Here is a 16,421-nt window from a genome sequence, read left to right on the forward strand (position 1 = left end):
AAGGTCTAATTCTTTCTTCTTCTTCTTTTTTTTTTTTTTTTTTTTTTTTTTTTGGTACTGGGGATTGAACTCAGGAGCACTTAATCACTGAGCCACATCCCCAGCCCTATTTTGTACTTTATTGAGAGACAGGGCTTCACTGAGTTGTTCAGGGCCTCACTAAGGCTGGCTTTGAACTCGTGATCCTCCTGCCACATCCCCAGCCCTATTTTGTACTTTATTTAGAGACAGGGCCTCTCTGAGTTGCTTAGGGTCTCCCTAAGTTGCTGAGGCTGGCTTTGAACTCGTGATCCTCCTGCCTCAGCCTCCCAAGCTGCTGGGATTACAGGTGGTACCACTGCGCCCGGGTAAGATCTAATTCTTGCGACTATTGTTACCCTAAACCACCTCTTCCATGCAGAGAAGATACCACTTTTAAACAGGAAACTGAGAAACATCAGTTATCAGCAATAAATATCCAATCACATAGAAGATGTTTATCTGAGGTGGGGACAGGAAGTGAGGCTGTCTTCATGGTGGTGTTTGGAACTAGAAGGTAACCTTGACCAAGACACTAGAAGCTATGTGAGCTTTTTCCTCTCAGTCCAAATAATACCTGCCAGGGTGGGAGCCTGGGATGCCGCTGCCCTCCCATGACTTCTGCAAGCTCCAGCCTTCACCAGCTGGTCACTCTTACCAAATACAGCATGCGCCATACCACATACACCAGGGCAAAAAGTGAGTTGGAAAACTATTCCAGGAAGCTGCCACATCAAGAACATTTCTCTGGCTAAGGAAAAAAAAAAAAAGCAGAAGTAGAAGAAGTGGGGGAGGGGAGGAAGGAACAAAACAAGCATGAGGCAGGGGGAGAGAGAGGCAACCTGGAGTATGAAAGAATAAATGGCTGGGCGCAGTGGTGCACGTCTGTAATCCCAGCGGCTCAGGAGGCTGAGGCAGGAGGATTGCGAGTTCAAAGCCAGCCTCAGCAAAAGAAAGGCCCTAAGCAACTCAGTGAGACCCTGTCTCTAAATAAAATATAAAAAGGGCTGGGGATGTGGCTCAGTGGTCAGGGGTCCCAGAGTTGAATCCCTAGTGCCCATTAAAAAAAAAAAAAAAGGCATAAATGGTTTTTAAAATCCCAGCCTGGGTTAGAAACCTTCCCTAAACAAATATTCACAAGATTAAAAGCTTTCTAAGGTTTCACAAATAATATTCAACTCAATCGACTTCTTCTGACAAAAGACGGCACTGTGTTGATTTTGAGACTGAAATTGAACTGCGCGGTCCTGGGTTCCCTTTGCTTTCCATCATTGCCCATGATGTCACATGCAAGTGGAAACCTTTTCTGTCTGAGAGAGAAGGCTTTGGAACTGCACCTTGACCACACTGAGCCACATGTCCTTGTGCGCAGAGAATCCGTGGAGCATGAGGATGGATGGCTTGTGCCCCGGTCTGCCCCGGAAGGAGTAACAGAACTGATAGTCTTCATGGTGCACGTAGCGGACCTGCATGCCCAACGTCCTCCGCCAATACCTAAGGGGAGATAAAGGTAGCATACTCTGCTAAGTGGCTTCAGGAAGGGACCGGTCCTCCCTAGATGTCCTGCTTAGTGGTGGGACAAACTTCTCCCAGCTCTTGCTGTCTGGGAGACCACCCAGCACTTCAACCTCAAGGAGCACTAAGAAGGGAAAAGAGGTGTTTTCTTAAGAAACAGGTCACATTTAATAAACCTCTTGCTAAAATACATTTCTGGAGATTCCAGAGGGCTAACTTCTTTCCTGGGAACCGTGTGCACCCCGTCCTCTGGCTCTGATTCTCACAACATATGGCGGGGGGCTGAAGCTCGGCTTCTGTTGGTTACATAAGACTTGGCAGTGGTGCAGTTTGGCCCCATATCAATTTCAATATGAAATTACCATAGAAACAAACTGAACTCTGTACGTGAAGAAGCTCTCCAAGATAAAAATAATTAATTCAATCAGAGATTCACTTTGTGATGTACTTTGCACTAAAAAAGAAGCAAAGTCCTGTAAAAGCAAATAACCTTAACCCACTGGTCTTAACATTTGTGTAAAAATAAGGGGAAAGGGAAATAAGGATTTAGAGTCTTATTTACTTGTATCTGCACACAAAAGTGTGGGAACACTAAAAAGGCATCATTAAGAAGTAGCTAGAGCGGAGGTAGAAAATGAGGTGAGAAGTAAGTGGAATAGAACAGAGGTGGGAGGGAGACTTTTGTGTTCTTTTTGGTATTTTTCAATGAGTGCATTGCCTACTCAAAAGATTAAAAATGCAATAAAGTTGGCTAGCTTAAAAGCTCTCCTTATCAGGAAGTAAGCATATTTCAAAATTCTAAATCATGGCACCATAATGTGAACTTTTTCATTCATATCCTGGCTCATCCATTTACTAACTGTACAATTTTTTTTCTTTTTCTTTCTTTTTTTTTTTTTTTTTTTGTACCAGGGATCGAACTCAGGGGTGCTTAACCATTGAGGCACATCCCGAGCCTTTTTTTTATTTCGAGACAGAGTCTAAGTTGCCTGCAGTCTCACTAAATTGAACCTGTGATTCTTTTTCCTCAGCATCCTAAACTGCTGGGATTACAGGCATGTACCACCACACCTGGCTTTAATTATATGATTTTGAACCTCAATTTCTTCATCAACAATATGGGGAAATGTTGCATTCTGCCAAGGATATAGGAAAGGTTAAAAGAGAAAATTCACTGGTTACAGAAGTGCACGCCCATAATCCTAGGGGCTTAGGAGACTGAGGCAGGAGGATCCCAAGTTCAAAGTCAGCCTCAGCAACTTAGCAAGATTCTGTCCTAAAATAAAACATAAAAAGGGCTGGGAATATGGCTCAGTGATTAAGAATCCCTGAGTTCAATCCCTGGTACCAAAAAAAAAAAAAAAAAAAAAAAAAAATCCCAACAAGATACACCTTTTGTAGCTCAGTGGTAGAATACCTTCCTAGCATGTGTAAGGCCTTGGGTTTGATCCTTAGCACCACCAAAACAAAACAGTCCTCATGCCCTTTGACTTAGTGATTGTACTTCCAGAAATGAGAGAGAGATTTTTTTAATATTTATTTTTTTTTAGTTTTCGGTGGACACAACATCTTTGTTTGTATGTGGTGCTGAGGATCGAACCCGGGCCGCATGCATGCCAGGAGACGGCACTACCACTTGAGCCACATCCCCAGCCCCGAAAAATAATTTTTTAACATGTTCAAACAGTGTTATTAAAATTAGAAAAGGGAATGGGCTGGGGTTGTGGCTCATGGTAGAGCCCTTGCATGTGTGAGGCACTGGGTTTGATTCTCAGCACCACATATAAATAAATAAAATAAAGGTCCATTGACAACTAAAAAAAAAAATGTAAAAAAAAAAAATTAGAAAAAGAAGTTGGACATGGTGGCACAGGAGACTAAGGTAGGAGGATTGCAAGTCGGAGGCCAGCCTCAGCAACTTAGCGAAGACCCTCTGCAACTTAGTGAGACCCTGTATTAAAAGAAAAAAAAAAAATACAAAAAGTCTAGGGATGTTGCTCAGTGGTAAAGTGCTCTTGGGTTCAATCTCTAGCATGAAAAAAATAAATAAATAAAATAAAGATGGGGGGAGGAAACAAAAAATAAATAAAATCAGAATGTTAATCAATGTTAATCTTAGTGTGCAGTAATAGAAAATGTATTACATAAATCACTAAATAGCTACACAATGTAGTGTTTTTGTTATTTAAAGAGGTTTTCAAAGAATATTCAATAATATGGAAAAATATCTATGACATTATTTCAAGTAAAAAGCAGGACCTGCTGGGCACAACTGTAATCCTAGTAGCTCCTAGGATCAGGAGTTCAAAGACAGCTTGAGCAACCGTGAGGCACTAAACAACTCAGTGAGACCCTGTCTCTAAATAAAATGCAAAATAGGTCTAAAGATGTGGCTCAGTGGTCGAGTGCCCCTGAGTTCAATCCCCAGTACCAAAAACAAAAAACAGGACCCAATTTTTTATACTATGGATTCTGATTCTGATTCTGCTAAAACATTTTGAATTATATAGTGATAAGGTGGGGGGAGAGAGGCAGAAAGAACAACAGAGGAATTAAAGAAAATGATTCAAGGGGTTATGGGTTCTTTTGTATTTTCTTTGTTACCTTTTAATAGTCTTCAAATTCTCTAGAACTCATAGAGATCAAGGAGGATCTGGGAAGCCCTTCTGGACTAGGCGAGACCTGAGCAAGCTACTGGATACTCAACAAGCATTCGCTGAAGATGTTGGGAAAGGTGTAAAACCGCAGAGGCCAGGGCGTGGCCAGGTAGGCCCACTGAACCCAGGGTAGAGAGAGCCAGGGCTGGCAAGTAGCACCTTCACCAGGTGGAGCTCTCTGGTACTGGAAAACCTGACCTATGGCTCCAGAAACAGGGAGCAGAAGGACAAATTTTCATTAACTTAAAATGACACCCTCAATGAAAGAACGGCCAAAGATTCTAAGCGGTTAGGCCAGCTAAAAAATGATACGATGGCCCAGAAGGAAAACCCCGTGGCCCAACTTCTTTGGTTGAATGATAATAGTAACTTCTGACTCACAAAGTTGGAGATTAGATTTAGCTGCCACTTCACAGAACAGAAACAACCAGAAGAATTAAGTTGGGATGAATAAATGTCTCAAGATCAAGTTCTTTACCAGATTTAGTAAAGAAGCCAAACTGCTCCTATTTCAGGGACAGAAGTCTTTGAAGACTCTATTGATCTAAATCAAGAAGCCCAAGCTGGGCACGGTGGCACATACCTGTCATCCCAGCATTTCAGGAGGCTGAGGCAGGAGGATCACGAGTTCAAAGCCAGCCTCAGCAACTTAGCCAGGCCCTAAGTGACTGAGTTGTTTAGGGCCTGGCTAAATTGCTGAGGCTGGCCTTGAATTTGCTATCTTCCTACTTCAGCCTCCCAAGCCTCTGGGATTACAGGCATGTGCCACCATGCCCAGCCATTTGTTTCCATCTTTTGACTATTTTAAAGATTGCTGTTATGAATATTAGCATATGAATATTGTTTGAGTCCTTACTTTCAGTGCTTTGGGGTATATACCTATGGAGTGGAATTGCTAGATTGTATGTTAATTCTGTTTTCTGTTCTGAGGAAACACTAAATTTGTTCATAGTCACTATGCCATTTTATAGTCACACCAGCAATGCATAAAGGTTACAATTTCTGCATATCTTCACACGTTTATTTTTTAAATGTCATGTATATTTTTCCACAATAAAAAGAAAGAAACTCATACTCAATAGAACTCATTTGGGCTGGCCTTGAATTTACCATCCTCCTGCCTCTGGCTTCTGAGTCGCTGGGATTACCGATGTGCACCACCACAACCTGCTTGCACCCCTCTGCTTTTAAGGGTTAATGTCATTAGATCAGGCCCATGTGGACATCCCCCTGTTTTAGAATCAGCTATATACAATGTAACTGTATATAACATAACCACCATGGGAATGGTATGTCATCAGAATCATAGATCCTGGGGATTAGGGAGGGACATCTTTGAGAAACCAATTTAGTAATTCTGCCAACTAAAGGGGTCAAGATTAAGCTGTTTTCCATGGATATCTAGTTAACCCAGTCCACTTACCCCATTGCTACCTTTGTTAGAGATCAAGAGATAGGGCTGGAGCCGGGCATCCAGGCCTGTAATCCCATGGTGACTCAGGAAGCTGAGGCAAGAGGATTGCAAGTTCAAATCAACCTCAGCAATTTAGTGAGACCCTAAGCAACTCAGCAAGACCCTGTCTCTAAATAAAATATGAAAAAGGGCTGGGGATATGACTCAGTGGTTAAGTGTCTCTGGGTTCCATCCCTGTTACCAAAGACAGACAGAGAGAGAGAGAGACAGAAAGAGAGAGATAGAGACAGACAGGGCTGGAGCACTTCAGTGGAACAGCACTTGACTAGCATGTGTAAGGCCCTGGGTTTGATCCACCATGCAAAAAAAAAAAAAAAAAAAAAGTCAAAACCCCATATCTCCATCTCTTGCTAGATTCTCTGGGTCTATCTGCTCCCCTCTGTGCTAATTTCACACGACTTGATTTATTATAACTTTACAAATAGTCTTGATAGCTAGTAGTATAAATCATCTAGCTTTGTTCTCCTTCAAAACCATCTTGCTTAATTAGCCCTTTGCTTTTCCTTGTAAACTTAAGAATAAGTTTATTAAAATCCATTAAAAAAAAAAAACCTGTTGGGATTTCAATTGCATGTACACGAAATCCACAGATCACTGTAGGGAAATCTGACATCTCTACAATTAGAAGTTTTCCATCCCACAAATATAGTCTGTTCTTCTATTCATTTAGGTCATTTTTTTAAAATGTTTTTTTAAATTGTAGATGAACACAATGCTCTTTGTTTTATTTATTTATTTTTATGGTACTGAGGATCTAACTCAGTGTCTCTCGCATGCTAGGCAAACACTCTACCACTGAGCTATGGCCCAGCCCTCATTTAAGTCTTTTTAACTTTCTCTCATGAATATATTGTAGTTTTCTGTCTAGAATTCTTCCATATTGTTCTCTAGACTTAGCCTCAGTATTTTATAATTGTTGATACTATGGTAAATGGTATCATGACACTCTCATTCTCTGTTCGTTGCTGGCCTATGGGAGTACAACTGATTTGGGGTTACTTATCTTGTATTCAGCAACCTAGCCAAATTTACCTATTAATTCCGATAAATTGTCTACAGATTTTTTTAGACTTTTTATGCATACAAGTATGCCACCTGCAAACAGTGTCAATTTTATTTCTTCATTTCTGACCCTTATCCATTCTTCTCTCTTGTATGTATACAAGCAAAATATTTGCTAAGATTTCTTATCTTTATTGCACAAACAAGTTTCTTTGGAAAAGCAAAAAACTTAGAAAAAAATCTCAGTCTTTTTCACCCTGGGAAGCCCTGATATTTTCATTATGCAATGAAGGTCAGTACAGTCTCTGACGGAGCAGAAGCTGCTCATCTACCGTAGCTACAGAACCCCCAGTTGTGCTTCTCTGTCAACTCACGGCAAAGCATCTGGCACCTTCTTCAGGAGCAACTACGGTTCACGGTTCCAGTCACTATGGAAATGAGGGACAATTTAATCCAAAGAGAGCTGATCTTAAGACTAACTTGTGGACTACCAGGGACACCTCTCCCTGTACTCCAAATCCCAGAGGGAGTCAGGAGCTCGTGCTGAGATGACCTCACCAAGCCCTTGTACTGGGACAGGCAATAGGGTGGGGTGGGGGGTGGGGGGGTGTTCGGGTGTAGAGCTACTTCTGCTGCCTGCTGTTCCTGTTTGTCTGGCAATCTTGAAACTTCACCTGACTTACCCAGGTCTGCCAGTTTATTATGGGCAGCTGAGCAGAGGAAGGCCTTTGGGGTAGCTGTGATTGAGGGATTTAAGGGTAAAGTTGCTCATTCTCTGACAACCACTGCATAAATGTCACCTGTCGTGTGAGTTTCTTTGGTGGAAACAGGCTGTGCTTTTCAGAACAGCAGAGGAAGCCACTCACAGGACTTCTGACAGCTCTCTGCCATGGCATCCTGGGCGCTATTACCATCATCATAATCTCCATGTCACAATGCCATCTGGCATGATCCGAAAGGTTTTCCAGGATTTTTTTCCCCCATTCTTTTCAACCCAGCTGGGCCTTCTCGTCCTGTGTGTTTGAGTACATGTTTGAGTACACAAGATAACGAGCATTGTTTGTCTCTGGGCCACTGCTCTGAGCTGGGTAACCAGAATGGGCAGGCTTTAAGATCACATGCATTGAGCCAGGTACATGCCTATAATACCAGTGACTTGGGAGGCTGAGGCAGGAGGATTGGGAGTTTGAGGCCAGTGTAACTCAAAATAAAACATAAAAAGGGCTGAAGATGCAGCTTAGTGGTGGACTGCCCCCTGGGCTCAATAAAAATAATTTTTTTGCTATGCAGTATGATTCATAATAGACAAAACATGGCAACATCCAAAGTGTCCATCAACAATTGGATGGATAAACAAAATGTGGTAGAATCATATTGTCTTAGTCTGTTTTCTGTTTTTATAACAAAATATCTGACATTGGGTAATTTTCAAAGGTAAGAGGTTTGTGGGTTTTTTTTTTTTTTTTTTTTTTTTTTTTTTTTTTTGGTGATTCATGATTCTGGAGGTGGGCAAGTCCAAGAATATGGTGCTGACCTCTGCTCAGCTTCTGGTGAGGGCTTTGTCTGCTTCAACTTAGCAAAAAAGCAGAAGGGCAAATAGGCATGTGCAGAAAAGACAAAACATGAGGATCTGCCTTGCTTTATAACAACCCACTGTCATGCAATAGCTAATCCAGCTCTGCTAGAACTACACTAATCCCTCTTAATGACCTAATCACCTCTTAAAGGCTCCACTACCTCTCAGTGCTGTTATGGTGGGAATCAAACCTCAACATGAATTGTGGAGGACAGAAACCACTGCACAGTTATTCAGCTATCACAGGAATGAAGTATTGATGCACACACAACATGGACAAAACTTAAAAAAAACACGCTAAGTGAAAGAAAGGCCATATAGTGTATGATCCCATTTATATGAAATGTCCATAACAGGCAAATCCCAAAGAGACAAAAATTAGTGATTGCCAGGAGATGGGGAAAGAAAGCAACTGAGCGTGACTGCTAACCAGAATGGGGGTTCCTTTGGGGAGGTGGAAGAGTTCTAGAATTAGATAGTGGCAACAACTGTACAACAACAAAACCACTGAACTATTTACTTCAACATGGTGAATTTTATATTATGCCAATTTGAATTCAACATAAAGATGAACTATTTCCCATGAGTTTATTTTTCCTCTTTAAAAACAAAATTACTCTGACAGCCTTCTCCTTGAGAGCCTGGGGAGCCTGGGGGTTGAGAAACCAAGGCAGGATGGAGACTGGCCTCCCGAGGTGGGTGGAATTAGCCTTTTATAATCACACCTCTGTGTGCAGCCATATCCACGGTTACGGTCTACATCAGTGAGCTGTATTCTCAGCTCCAATTAGATTTAACAAAAAAATGGCATTTGTGTGTGGAAGCCCACGGTGCCTTGGAAGGGCCATGAGATGGGGGAACATCCCTGGCCTCCCCATCTGGGGACCTCCCAGAATTCCTGCTACCAGTGCTGTAAGGGCACTGCCACTTAAGTAGCTAAGGACCCAGATGATCCTCTGAAGAGGTCACCACTCCTCACTCATCCTAAAAGACAGTGAAACAGTAAAAGATGAAAAGCTGCCTTCTGTTCAATTAGCTTCTTTTCCAGGATCAGAGCCTGATGGCAGGTGGAAAATTCCACACTCAAACCAAGGGGAGCCAGAAAGAAGGGCCCGTCACAGCAGTCTTCTGTGCACAGGAGTTACCAAAGCTCCTCCACCTTCCCCAAGTCCCAGTTAAACCCCAGTGGGCTTACCCAGCACAGAGGAACCGTATCCACTTTACCATGGGGGCAGGAGGGGTGGGTTTATTTGACCAATGGACAGGAAGAGAAGAGTCACAAGCAGGTTGCTTCCTTTTCAAGTGCTAACCAGATTCCCCCCAAGGACAAAGGCTCTTGCCGGCAGCCCCACCTTTCTGGCCTCTCATTCCAGGTACCAAGGAGAAAAGAGGCTCAGAGCCTTTGGCCCGCAACAGTATCAGGGCTAGAACTTAACAAGGTTCTCTAATGTCACTGTGTTTATTTATTTATTTTTTTAATACTAACTTTCCACTTATGGTCCATAGGGCAAGTTTGCAATTTACAGTGGTGACATTTATATCACTTTTTTGTTTTGGTATCAGGGATTGAACCCAGGAGCACTCTACCACTGAGCTATGTCCTCAGTCCTTTTTCTTTTCTTCTCTTTTTTTGGCACAGGGGATGGAACTCAGGGGTGCTTAGTCACTGAGCCACATCCCCAGCCCTTTTTGTGTTTTATTTGGAGCAGGATATTGCTAAGTTGCTGATTCTGGCCTTGAACTTTGTGATCCTCCTGCCTCAGCCTCCCGAGGCACCGGGATTACAGACTTGTGCCACCATGTCTGGCACATCACTTTTTAAATGAATAAATTTGAGGTTAAAAAAAAATGACTTACTCTAAAGAAAATACAAAAGAAAAGAACAGGTGGTATGCAGATACAGCAAGAAACAAGGTGGAACAAAAATGACAGACATTTTTGAAACTTCTTTCTTTTTTCTGCCACTTTATAATTCAGAGCAACTCTAAGGCATTCTGCCCTACACTTGCGTCTCACTGTCACTGGTCCTGGAGTTTCTAATACTTGTTTTTTTTTTTTTTTTTTTTTTTAAATACCAGGGATTGAACTGACTGAGCCACATTGCCAGGACATTTTTCTTTTTCTTTTTTTTTTTTAAATTTAGAGACAGGGTCTCATTAAGTTGCTTAATGCCTCACTAAAAGTTACTGAGGCTGGCTTTGAACTCACGATCCTCCTGTCTCAGCCTCCCAAGTCGCTGGGATTACAGGCATGCATCACCGCGCCTGGCTGTAGTTCACTTTTCAGTGACATCGCTGCTCCTGCCAGGACACTGCTAGGTCAGAATCCAGAGATGAGAAACACCAAAGGAGCCCCACAGACATGCATAGTCCTTGCTCATAGCCAGCCAGGGGCTCTGGGGTTGTGATGACCTAAAAAGCAAAGTGTTACCAGAAATCTGCAAGAATTTAACCTGATGAAAAGCAACTAGTAACTCTTCCCAACTCTCCCAGAATTCAGGAGGGTGCATGTCTTTCAACTTTTCTTCATGCTTGAAATATTTCAGGATCAGATGGTGAACAATGGGACAGGCAGAGGAGATAACATCATGGTACTCTTGAGAACATCAATTACATAATCAACTTACCAATAATAGATTCTTATCAGTGCTGAAGGCCACAGGAGAAAGGAGGCTACAAATGCCAAGATGGGGATGGCCAGCGTCCCGCCTGCGATCACAAACATGTTCACCACGTCAAGATCCATCCTGTTCTTCAAGGTCAGCCAACACCTGCAGAGGCTGGAGAGAGCAATGGTTTTGAAACCTTCTCCGGAGAAGAAAAGTGAAAGATCCACAAGAAAGGAACAGATCAGGAGGAAGCAAAGCAGACAAATGCTTCAGACAGACAAGATAACCAAAGGTAACAAGGAATCCTTCAGAGGGTCTTATGTATTTTTTTTCTTTTTTTTTTTTTTAGGTGCTGGGGATTGAACCCAGGGCTTTGTGCATGCAAGGCAAGCACTCTACCAACTGTAGATCCCCAGTCCAGGTCTTGCATTTTTAGAAAAGGAAAATCAAAACTATAAGGCACCTTGTGGGATAACTGGGAAAATCTGAGTAAGGACTAAGCATTAGATAATATTATTCTATCACTGCTACAATTCTGTCTATGGTACCAGGCATTGAACCCAGGGGTGTGCTACCACTGAACTACATTCCTAGCCTTTTTATTTTGAGACAGGGTCTTGCTAAGTTGCTAAGGCTGGCCTTGAACTTTCAATCTTGCCTCACACTCCCAAGTCACTGGGATTACAGGTGTGCACCACTGCACGGCTAATGCTATATTTCTTGAGTGGGGTTGGGGTTATAGCTCAGTGGTAGAGTACTCGCCTCCAAATATGAGGCATTGGGTTCAATCCTTAGCACCACATAAAAAATAAGGTATTATGTCCACCTATAATTAATTAAAAAATAAAATATTTTTAAAAAGAAGCTGTGGCTATATATGTGTGAGCAGAATGACCTCATTCTTAGGATGTGCCTGCTGAAGTTTTAAGTGGCATATGATGGTATCTGCTCCTCACTTTTAAAAGTTCAGAAGAGAAAAGGTAATGTAAATATAAGTGGAGAGGGAGGGAAAGAAATAAAGCAAATACAGGGAATGTTAACCACTAGGGAATCCAGGTGGATGATATGGTATTACTCCTTCTACTCTCAACACACTTGAAATTTTAAAAAATAAAAAGAGGAGTTGGGCATGGTGGTGCATGCCTGTAATCCCAGCAGCTCAGGAGGCTGTGGTAGGAGGATCACAAGTTCACAGCCACCCTCAGCAACTTAGTGTGGTCCTAAGAAAATCAGTGAGACCCTGTCTCTAAATAAAATATAAAAGGGGATGTGGCCCAGTGGTTAAGCACCTCTGGGATTCAATCCCTGGTACCAAAATAATAATAATTTTAATAATAAAAAATAAAAAGCACACAGAACCTTAAATAAATAAATGGAATAGACATATAGACATGTGTGCTTGTACACACAGAATATCACTGGATGGGTATAAAAGAAACTGGCAATGGTGGTTACATTTAAGGTGGGGAATACGCAGCTGCATGTCAGGGATAGATATGAGATTTGTTTTTTGCTTTTTTTAATCTTTTGAATTATCATATAAATATATAACCTATTAAAAAACAAATAATACACCATAAGAAGTTGGGGGAGCAGGGTGCAGTGGTGCACGCCTATAACCCAGTGGCTTGGGAGGCTGAGGCAGGAGGAGCATGAGTTCAAAGCCAGCCTCAGCAATTTAGCAAGGCTCTAAGCAACTCAGTGAGACCCTGTCTCTAAATAAAATACAAAATAGGGCTGGGGATGGGGCTCAGTGGTTAAGTGCCCCTGGGTTCATTCCCCGGTACAAAAAAAAAAAAAAAAAAAAAGACCTTCACCGGGCACAAATGAAGGCTACCATGTAAGGTCCACAGGGCAAGGACAGTGTCCCCAGCACTGAGACTAAGGCCTGACATGTAACAGGCCCTTTTGAAATTGCAGTTCAAAAAGTCCCTATCTAGTCTTGTCTCATGAACTCACAACGTGGTTCATTCTGGCATAGAATGAAAACCATTGCAAGTCCCATTTCCTCCCTGACACAGAACACAACTCCTGCAAGGACCTGCAAGCCAGGTGTGATGCTCTGCCATGATACCCAGCTACCTGTGTTAAGTCAGAAAGTCCTTAAAAAATGCTGAGGGCCATTGGGAATTCTGACCCCAGAGTTGCCGGAAGTTAATCACACCATGGAACTTTGGACCAGGAATTAGAGCGTTTTCTGCGAAAGTCATATATATTCCCCAGAACACACTGCTCCAAGAAAAAACATTAAGACTCACCAAATCATGGCCTTCCTTATGTTTCCTGTAAAGAGATTTCTCCCATACACTTCTGTCAAGTGATATTTATTTCAATTTTATAATGAACTCACTGACCTCACAACCATCGAGCCCAAGGTCTGGCAAACGTGTCCCATAAAGGGCCACATGATGCCTGTGTGGCATCTGCTCTTCCTGCCATCAGAGTGAGAGAGCAGTAGTGAACTATGTGTGATCAGTGGGTGTGACTGCGTTCCAACAAAACTTTATACAATTAGGCTGTAGACTGCATTAGGCCTTCAGGCTGTATTTGCCAATCCTTGACAGATCACACCAACCCTGTCAGAGAGGCCAGGTGGGTGTTTTATCACATTTTATAGGCTAGGGAAATTGAGACTCTATAAGGTTAAGTAACCTGCCTGAGGTCATCCAGTTGTAGATTACAAAACAGGTTTTGAACTTGGGCACATTGCCTTTGCAGGGAGGTCTATTTAATTTTTTTTCAAATGGCCTTTCTGCCATCTTTGTAATCACTTTGCTGATAAGAACACATACTCACTGGGCATGGTGGCACATGGTGTAATCCCAGTGGCTGGGGAGGCTGAGGCAGGAGGATCAAGAGTTCAAGGCCAGCCTCAGCAACTTAGTGAGGCCCTAAGCAACTTAGTGAGACCCTGTCTCTAAATAAAAAACAAAGTAAGGGAGATGTGGCTCTGTGGCTAAGCTCCCCTGGGTTCAATTCCCAGTACAAAAAAAAAAAAAAAAGGGAACTCACACTCATCACTCCCAATTTCTCCTGAAGATTTGAACTCTATTTTTCAAACAGGTTTGGTCCCACAAGCCTCTCTCATGTCTCTCTTTCATAAACACAAAATTTGTCTTTAACTTTTTAAATCTTTTGTATTATACTGGTATATAACCTATTAAAAAATAAATAATACACAGTAAGAAGCAGGGGAAAACAAGCCCATAAGGTAGTATCCTAATGTCTTCCTGAAGATCCAAGAGACCCAGGTGACAGATGCATGGGTAGGTGGGTTAGATGGTCCGCTTCCGTCTCACGCACATTCTATCTGGGTTGTGATGACAACTGCCTCCTTCCCAGGGCGCAGCACCGACTCTGCTTCTCATTCAGTCACCTCTGGGCTTCTTACTATTTGCAATTTTCCCAGCATGCTTAAATTGTTGGCCTATTTCTTCTGGAGGCAGAGTTCCATGAGGGTGGGGACAATCATCCATGCCCTTTCTCAGGGCCAGCTATGGCACAGGACACAAAAACTACAAATGGATTAGGGAAAATAATTACAAATGGGCTCCATCCTGTTTAATTTGTTTTAGGGACAACCATTCCCAGTGATACTGTGAGACCTGATATTTATTTTGTTTTTGTTTTTTTGATACCAGGGATTGAACCCAGGGGTACCAATCCACTGAATAACCACTGATCCATACCCCCAGTCCCATTTTATATTTTATTTAGAGACAGGGTCTGGCTGAGTTGCTTAGAACCTCACTAAGTTGCAGAGCCTGGCTTTGAACTTGTGATCCTCCTGCCTCAGCCTCCTGAGCCGCTGAGATGACAAGCATGGGCCACCATGCCCGCCCGGCTCTGATGTTTTATTGCTTTCATTAAATCACAAAATTGCCAGAGGAGCCACCTGGTAGATTCTGGGTTCAAGAGCTGGGAGCATGGCTGGGTGGTGGAGCACTTATTAATCAGCCTGTGCAAAGCCCTGGGTTCAGTCCTCAGCACCGAACAAAATAAAAGAACTGCTGGGCATAATTTGAGGCTCTAAGAGGCCTTGCCATCAAGCGGTAAGCAAATTCATCACAGAGAGAAAGGGATTTGTACAAATCTGAACACCATGGATCTCACGTGAGCTGATAAACATGGGAAGTGTCAGCTTTGCCAAGACTCTTCCACATCTCAGAGAGTCTTTAAAAAATGCTGAGGGCCATTGTGAATTCTGACCCCAGAGCTGTAGGATGTTAATACACCACGTACCTTTGGACCAGGAATTGGAGCATTTTAGTCCAAAGCCATACACACACACACACATACACACACACACACACACACACACACACAGAGAGAGAGATCTCACAGGCTCTGAAGCTGGAGGTGGCAGCACTGAAGGACTGAACTGAAGGTAAGACTGGGAAAAGAGAAACCTCCCTGCTTGACAGGTGCCTGCTGTGGATGTCACCCCCAGTTCCAAGGGAAGGTCTACCAGGCTCCTTTTCATTCAATAGCAAAATAAAGTCTTGGGTGGCGCATGATCCGTTTAGCAAGGTTTGGATTTATTACAGAGAAATGCACACTTTGCCTGATGAAGTCAAATAAAGCCAGGCCCTCACTAAAGAGAGTGTAGTGCTTCCTGATGGCAGTATTTTCATACAGATAAGGAGCAGAAGATCATGCCTATCTCTGCGACATCCTCCACTTGACAAAGGACTGGACCCAGCATTCCTTTAAAAGAGCAGCTCCTCTGCCGGTGGGTATTATTAATAGAGCACTTTATTCTATTAATAAATGACAGTGACGCCAGGGGAAGGCTGAAGACAGAAAGGAACCTGGTTCCCTGGGATCCAGGAACCACCAATAACAGAAAAATCAGAAAACCAACTATCGCATGTAACCCAGAGTTTGCCAAACTAGGGGTCCTACACAACTGATGGCTTGTGAGATGATTTTGGGGAGTGGGAGAACATTAAGTAATGCTTCAGGGGTATGCTGCATCAGCTCACACTGACATACATTCTAAGACAGCCACCTCTTTTTTATTTTATTTTATTTCATTTTATTTTTGGATACGAGGGATTGAACCCAGTGGCACTTAACCCCTGAGCCACATCCCCAGACCTTTTGATTTTTAGATAAGGGTCTTTCTCAATTGCTTAGGACCTTGCTAAATTGCTGAGGCTGGCTTTGAACTTGCAATCCTCCTGCCTCAGCCTCCTGAGCTGCTGGGATGACAGGTGCTTTTCAGTTCAGGTCCTATTTAGGTCAAAGACTAACTCTCAGGATGAGGGTGTTATACAGCAATCTGACCCTACAGCCTCTTGGAGGTATTCAGCTAGTTGATAACATTGTTCCCTTTCATTTATTTTTATGGATACTTTCAAGTTATGGTAGGGATGCAAATTAATATTAAGGAGACCAGCATCTTGGGAGGCTGAGGCAGGAGGATCATGAGTTCAAAGCCAGCCTCAGCAACTTAGCAAGGCCCTCCACAACTTAGAAAGGCCCTGTCTCAAAATAAAATAATAAAAAGGACTGGGGATGTGGCTCAGCAGTTAAGTGGCCCTGGGTTCAATCCCCAGCACCCCAAAA

The 16,421-nt window shown here is 42.7% G+C and overlaps 1 protein-coding gene across 11 annotated transcripts in view; it reads right to left on the reverse strand.

Moving 5' to 3' along the window:
- Abhd6 (abhydrolase domain containing 6, acylglycerol lipase) overlaps window positions 1-16,421 on the reverse strand; it is a 63,172-nt gene that overhangs the window by 13,628 nt on the left and 33,123 nt on the right. For 6 of the 11 annotated variants that reach the window (XM_076831613.1, XM_076831531.1, XM_076873042.1 and 3 more), the window contains 2 exons: window positions 10,869-11,021; window positions 1,356-1,512 (listed from right to left, as the gene is read on the reverse strand). In XM_076831613.1, coding sequence (XP_076687728.1) covers window positions 1,356-1,512; window positions 10,869-10,987 — 276 coding nt within the window. In that variant the 5' untranslated portion in view covers window positions 10,988-11,021. Of the gene's footprint in view, window positions 1-1,355; window positions 1,513-10,868; window positions 11,022-14,153; window positions 14,366-16,421 lie in introns of all 11 variants that reach the window. The other 5 variants (XM_076872958.1, XM_076872753.1, XM_076872889.2 and 2 more) reach the window with 1 other exon arrangement.

The sequence above is a fragment of the Callospermophilus lateralis genome, chromosome 1, assembly GCF_048772815.1.
Source record: "Callospermophilus lateralis isolate mCalLat2 chromosome 1, mCalLat2.hap1, whole genome shotgun sequence".
NCBI lineage: Eukaryota > Metazoa > Chordata > Mammalia > Rodentia > Sciuridae > Callospermophilus > Callospermophilus lateralis.